Raw genomic sequence first — 7,609 nt, forward strand, 5'->3', positions numbered from 1 at the left:
TCCATCCCTTCCAGACGCTCAGACCAAATTTCAGCTCTGTACGGCCATCACGTGAATTTTAGAGCGCCATATGTGTAGTTGTGTTACCAAAATGGAACACGGGAATTTTAGAGCAGCGTTATGTCACGAATTTTTTCTGTTAAACTTGGGAAATCCGCGATTGTGACTTACGAAAGTTGAAACAGGCTTACAGAGAACATTCCTTGTCAAGAACACAAGTTTTTCGCTGACAGAAGTCAATTTTGGAAGGCCGAGAACAGGTTCAATATGAACATCGCTGAGAGACCATCACCTTCAAGAACCGACGGAAACGTCGACCATGGGCGTGCTCTTGAGAGAGCAGACCGACGTTTAGCAATAAGGACGATGTGCGACCCGTTAAACACTTCCACCGTATACCACATTCTGACCGAAGTTCTGAACAAGCGAAAGGTTTGTGCCAAAAAATGACAACTCGGCAAAAGGACAATCGAAGAAACGTGCGCGTTTATCTCTTTGGGAGGATAACCAGAGACGGCGAATGGTTCAGTCGTGTTATCACGGGTGACAAATCCTGGCATTTTGGGTACGATCCTGAGAAAAATCGACACATTGACGAGTAAAACAATGAGTCATCTCCTCGACCGAAAAAAGCTCGACTGATCAAATTAAAGATCAAAACAATGCTGATTTGATTTTTTGACAGCAGGGGTGACGTGCGTAATGAATTTGTTCCTCCAGGGCAAACAGCCAACCAAGTTTTTTTACAAATGTATTCATGAAACGCTCATGAAAAGGGTGAACCGAGTTAGACCGGAAATTCCTGACAAGTGGATGCTCCACCATGACAACGCCGCATGTCAGGCGGCCACTACCGTCGCGGAACTTTTTACCTCAAAAGGTATTCCTGTTGTTCCACAGACGCGCGGGATTAGCCGAGCGGTCTGAAGCGCTGCAGTCTTGAACTGTGCGGCTGGTCCCGGCGGACGTTCGAGTCTTCCCTCGGGCGTGGGTGTGTGTCTTCGTCCTTAGGATAATTTAGGTTAAGTAGTGTGTAAGCTTAGGGACTGATGACCTTAGCAGGTAAGTCCCGTAAGATTTAACACACATTTAATTTTTTTGTTGTTCCACAGCCCCCCTGTTCACCTGATATGAGTCCTTGTGATTTTTTTCTTACCCCGAAATTGAAAAATGTCTTAAAAGGAAGTCATTTTGGGACTCTGTAAACATTCAAAACAATGTTACCGATATGTTAAACGCCCTACCAGTTGAAGCCTTTCAGCGCTGCTATCAAGACAGGGAACAACGACTACGCCTGTGTATAAGTTCCAGAGAGAACTACATTAATAACGACTGTAACTGCCGGAATGTTGACTCCAAGCATGCAAACGTATATGCATTGCGTTGCACTAGCACCGGTTGTCAGTCTGTGTGACTCCCTGGCTGTTGCATTTGGTCAGTCAACACAGAGACGATAACGATGATTTGGGGATGACACTGGAGCTGTCGTCGGAAAATTTCCCTTATGTGATCGATTGAGGACTGATCTGGTGATCCAACAGACCAAAGCGACACTGTGTAGAGCACGTGCGTTACAACAGCGGTACGTGGTTGAGCGTGATCCTGTTGGAAAACACACTCTGGAGTGCTTTCCATGAATGGCAGCACTACAGGTCTACTCACCAGACTGAGGTACAGGTCTGCTGTCAGCGTGCGTTGGATAACGACGACAGGTCTCCTGCTGTCATGAGAAATCGCACCATACCTTCAGGTGTGGGCCCAGTGCGTCTACCACCCACACAGATTTTATTTATTTATTTATTTATTTAGCCTGATCAGATTAGGGCCATCAGGCCCTCTCTTACATCGGACCAGTGTTCCACACATGCAGCATTTCACACATCAAAGTTACATCAAGACAATAGTTTAAATGAGAAAATTAGATTACTCTAGTGACAATATGAATAAAGATTAGTGACTAGGACCTAATAAAGTAAATGCGGCAGTATTTTTACAACAGGTGCTATACATAATGATTATGATAATAATAATAACAGTAAAAAAATCAAATAATGATGACAAACATGAGAAAAATTGGCAATAGTAATGAAGGTTTCTGCAGATGTACATTAATATCTTGGTGTGTAAAGTAGATGTTTACTAGTTTAGCGAGTTTTGGGGAAGGGAGATTTAAGGAGGGGGAAAGAGGGAAGTAATGAGGTGAAGTGCATTCACGTACAGAGGAAGGCATTACTGTTGCGTAAGTAGATACGTCATTAACTGTTTTTTGAAGCCGGACATGTTTTTAAGTTCTCTAACAAAACGAGGGAGGTTATTCCAGAGTCGGGTTCCCGCTACTGTAAAGGACGTGGAGAAGGTGACTAAGCGATGCAGTGGAACAGAGAGGATTTTATTATAATGGGATGGTGTGTTTCTGTCATGATGTTCCGACATGAGCGTTAGGGACGAGGAGAGATATGAGGGACAGTGTGCATTTATAAGGCAGTAGATGAGACAGAGTGTATGGAAATATCTGCGTTTGTCTGCACGCAGCCAGGACAATTTTGCATATGCTAGTGAAACGTGATCAAAAAGTCGAACGTCACAGATACACTCCTGGAAATTGAAATAAGAACACCGTGAATTCATTGTCCCAGGAAGGGGAAACTTTATTGACACATTCCTGGGGTCAGATACATCACATGATCACACTGACAGAACCACAGGCACATAGACACAGGCAACAGAGCATGCACAATGTCGGCACTAGTACAGTGTATATCCACCTTTCGCAGCAATGCAGGCTGCTATTCTCCCATGGAGACGATCGTAGAGATGCTGGATGTAGTCCTGTGGAACGGCTTGCCATGCCATTTCCACCTGGCGCCTCAGTTGGACCAGCGTTCGTGTTGGACGTGTAGACCGCGTGAGACGACGCTTCATCCAGTCCCAAACATGCTCAATGGGGGACAGATCCGGAGATCTTGCTGGCCAGGGTAGTTGACTTACACCTTCTAGAGCACGTTGGGTGGCACGGGATACATGCGGACGTGCATTGTCCTGTTGGAACAGCAAGTTCCCTTGCCGGTCTAGGAATGGTAGAACGATGGGTTCGATGTCGGTTTGGATGTACCGTGCGCTATTCAGTGTCCCCTCGACGATCACCAGTGGTGTGCGGCCAGTGTAGGAGATCGCTCCCCACACCATGATGCCGGGTGTTGGCCCTGTGTGCCTCGGTCGTATGCAGTCCTGATTGTGGCGCTCACCTGCACGGCGCCAAACACGCGTACGACCATCATTCGCACCAAGGCAGAAGCGACTCTCATCGCTGAAGACGACACGTCTCCATTCGTCCCTCCATTCACGCCTGTCGCGACACCACTGGAGGCGGGCTGCACGATGTTGGGGCGTGAGCGGAAGACGGCCTAACGGTGTGCTGGACCGTAGCCCAGCTTCATGGAGACGGTTGCGAATGGTCCTCGCCGATACCCCAGGAGCAACAGTGTCCCTAATTTGCTGGGAAGTGGCGGTGCGGTCCCCTACGGCACTGCGTAGGATCCTACGGTCTTGGCGTGCATCCGTGCGTCGCTGCGGTCCGGTCCCAGGTCGACGGGCACGTGCACCTTCCGCCGACCACTGGCGACAACATCGATGTACTGTGGAGACCTCACGCCCCACGTGTTGAGCAATTCGGCGGTACGTCCACCCGGCCTCCCGCATGCCCACTATACGCCCTCGCTCAAAGTCCGTCAACTGCACATACGGTTCACGTCCACGCTGTCGCGGCATGCTACCAGTGTTAAAGACTGCGATGGAGCTCCGTATGCCACGGCAAACTGGCTGACACTGACGGCGGCGGTGCACAAATGCTGCGCAGCTAGCGCCATTCGACGGCCAACACCGCGGTTCCTGGTGTGTCCGCTGTGCCGTGCGTGTGATCATTGCTTGTACAGCCCTCTCGCAGTGTCCGGAGCAAGTATGGTGGGTCTGACACACCGGTGTCAATGTGTTCTTTTTTCCATTTCCAGGAGTGTATATCGGACGCAGGCATTCATGACCAGTTCCAGACGTCGCGAATTTTCCTGAGAGAGGCCTTCTAGGATAATATCGCTGTAGTCAATGATTGGGACTATAAGCGTTTGTACTAATTTCTTTTTCAGATCGAAGGACATGAAGGGATGCCGATGCTTATTTGCACACTGCAGTTACGTGCTCTGTCCAATTTAGATTTTCATCCATTATTACTGCCAAACTCTTTGTTGAGGATTGGCTGCAGGCAATCAGCTGGCCTCCCCCTAACCAACACACGGCCATTACTGGCGCCGAGGCAGAACCAGCTTCCAACTGAAAACACATCGGACCTCCACGCTGCCCTCCAACAAGCTGGCACCACCGAAACAAGAAAGGCGGTGGTTTGGGGTCTGTGGAATGCGCGCTGTAGGTAGTCTGTCTCGGAGCTGTCATGGAAGTAACCGATTTTTAACAGTTCGTTGTGTCACTGTGGTGCCAACTAGATTTCTGCTGCAGATGCAGTACGATGCGTCAGAGCCAAAGACCAAAAACACGACGGTCTTCCCTCTCCGTACTGTCACGTGGCCATCTGGAGCGCAGTCTCCTTGAGACCGTGCATTCTCGCGACTACCGCTGCCACCAGTGGCTACGTTCCTGCCAAGTCTTTCTGCAGGGTCGCTGCAGGACCAGCCTGCTTCTCGTAGCCTCGTTAGACAACCCGGTTCGAACTCAGAGATGTGTTGATACAGCATCTTTGTCGCCTTAATGGCATTCTTGACTAGTGTCACCTAACCACGTCTAGTACCAAAGGTAACTAACGCTCTCGACCAGTGATCTCCGTACAACCTGGATGATGAACTTCAGCTGTCTGACCGTGCCAGTCATAGATGCTCATACTACGTTTCTTGCCAAATTACAAAATGGCTGGTAGGCTATGTCACGAGAACAAGAAAAGAAAATACTTTTAGATTCCGCTCCCACATCAGCCTATTACATCACATATCGACATAAAGCTCAAAATAATAAATCAGTCTGCAATTCTTTGTCACGTACAGACCGATGGACATTTGTTTGCCAAACTACAACATGGCAGACGATGCAAAGCACACGTGTAGATTAGATTAGATTAATACTTGTTCCATACATCATGAATACGACACTTCGTAATGATGTGGAACGTGTCAGGTTAATAAAAGATGTCTGTACAAGATATTACATTACACAAAATATTGCATGACACTAATGTTTAAGTTAGTTTTTTTCCCCTCAATTTATATCTAAAAATTCAGCCAATGAGTAGAAGGAGTTGTCATCTAGAAATTCTTTTAATTTATTTTTAAATGTTAGTTGGCTATCTGTCAGGCTTTTGATGCTGTTTGGTAGGTGACCAAAGACTTTTGTGGCAGCATAATTTAACCCTTTCTGTGCCAAAGTCAGATTTAACCCTGCATAGTGAAGATCATCCTTTCTCCTGGTGTTATAGCTATGCACACTGCTATTACTTTTGAACTGGGTTGGATTATTAATAACAAATTTCATAAGTGAATATATATATATATATATATATATATATATATATATATATATATATACTGTGAGGTTACTGTGACGATCCCTAGATCCTTAAATAGATGTCTGCAGGATGACCGTGGGTGGGCTCCAGCTATTATTCTGATTACACGTTTTTGAGCAATCAATACTTTTCTACTCAATGATGAATTACCCCAGAAGATGATGCCATACGAAAGCAGTGAATGAAAGTAGGCATAGTAAACTAATTTTTTGAGATTCTTATCATCAAAATTTGCAATAACCCTAATAGCATACGTAGCTGGACTCAGACGTTTCAGCAGACCATCAATGTGTTGCTTCCAGTTTAACCTCTCATCAATGGACACACCTAAAAATTTTGAAAATTCTACCTTTGCTACAGACTTCTGTTTAAAGTCTATATTTATTACTGGAGTTGTGCCATTTACTATGCAGAACTGTATATATTGTGTTTTATCAAAATTTAAAGAGAGTCCGTTTGCTGAAAACCACTTAATAATTTTGTGAAAAACATCACTTACAATTACATCACTTAGTTCTTGGTTTTTGGATGTTATTACTATACTTGTATCATCAACAAAAAGAACTAACTTTGCATCTTCATCAATGTGGAATGGTATGTCATTAATGTATATCAAGACCAGTAAAGGACCTAAGACCGAACCCTGTGGGACCCCGTACTTGATAGCCCCCCAGTTTGAGGAATCAGCTTTTCTTTTAACATTACATGAACCACTTATTTCAACTTTCTGCAGACACGCTCCAGTCCTATACTCAGAGATCAGACTTCTACATCCAGGATGTGTAGGGATCACTGCTCACAACCGTTAGGGTGGGTGTTTAAAACGAACTTGATTCGGATTCTCATATTGGTGATAATGGTGGAGTTACCTGCAGTTCACACGAGAAGAGAATAGAAGCTTTTGAAAATAGACCGTTGAAAATTAGATGTGTAGTAAGGATTCCCAATGAAATGATAGTAAACAGAATTGGGGAGAAGAGCAGTTTCTGTCACAACTTCATTAAACGAAGGCTTCGGTTAATGGAACATGTCCTGAGGCATGTGCGCGATCGTCGGTTTCGTAATGGAAGCAGCTCTGCACCCGGGGTGGGGAGGGAGAGGGGGGGAAGAGTTAGAAATTGTGGAAGCAGACATGTACAGTAACTTGATGAGTACAGTAATCAGGTTCAAGTGGGTGTAGGTTGCGGGAGTTTTTCGGAGATGGACAATCTCGAATGACGTAGGCAAGTGTGGAGAGTTGGTCATACCAGTCTTCGTAACAGAGAGCACAACAAACAAACGACAACAACAACAGCAACGACGCTGTAACTGCGCTCAAACAGTTCAGAGGCAGTATGGATAACTTTTAGGTCCAGTGCACGGCTCTCACTGGTAACAATACCTGTTCGCAGCTGTGGTACCCACCTGTGTGACAAGTGCCGAGAGCAGACACAGAAACGCTAGAGGCTGCAGAAGGCGCATTTTTAAAACCACCTGCTGCTACAGTTGTTCGACGTCTTGTCGGTCGGCCGCTACACTGAACGGACACTACGAACACTCGCGAATATATGCCAGAGAAGAGCCGATCGAGCTGAGTGTGATGGCGGGGTTCGCTTGCTGCTGTGTCCGTGGCAGGCTGAGCGAGCGCCGTTTTGTGCCTCCCGGGAGCCGCGCAGGAAGGCCGGGAGCTCCCTGGCGATAAGATAAATGCATGTCACGTCTAACGAATAGCTGTTGTCAGGTACTTGAAAAACTGGACTGCATTAAGCAAGTAATAATTCAGAGTATCTGCGTCTTTGTATTTCCCACTTGGACACTTCATTATCAATTTTATTAACTTGGCAATTTTGGCTGATTTTGCAGATAAGGACGTGATCGTTTGAAAGATTAACAAAGAAACGTCTGATCAAAGAAGTGTCGTTATCACCCTTTTTGCGGTTGCTCAATAAAGGCCTGTGTCTGTCTTTGACTTCATGTAACGCCGGCTACAGAAAAGTGGCTTTCTATATCTACGAGCAGTAACCCATGAAAGTACAGGCTGACAATTGTTGAACTACATGAAATAAA

General features: G+C 45.9%; 1 protein-coding gene across 2 annotated transcripts in view; it reads right to left on the reverse strand.

Annotated features, from left to right (window-relative positions):
• LOC126210566 (GILT-like protein 1) overlaps positions 1 to 7,182 on the reverse strand; it is a 70,493-nt gene extending 63,311 nt beyond the window's left edge. For both annotated transcript variants that reach the window (XR_007540704.1, XM_049939830.1), the window contains exon 1: positions 6,968 to 7,182. Coding sequence is in view for 1 of the 2 variants with exons in the window: in XM_049939830.1 (XP_049795787.1) it covers positions 6,968 to 7,024 (57 nt within the window). In the remaining variant the exon portion in view is untranslated. The remainder of the gene's footprint in view (positions 1 to 6,967) is intronic.
• Positions 7,183 to 7,609: the final 427 nt, after the last annotated feature.

The sequence above is a fragment of the Schistocerca nitens genome, chromosome 10 (genome assembly GCF_023898315.1).
Source record: "Schistocerca nitens isolate TAMUIC-IGC-003100 chromosome 10, iqSchNite1.1, whole genome shotgun sequence".
Classification (NCBI taxonomy): domain Eukaryota; kingdom Metazoa; phylum Arthropoda; class Insecta; order Orthoptera; family Acrididae; genus Schistocerca; species Schistocerca nitens.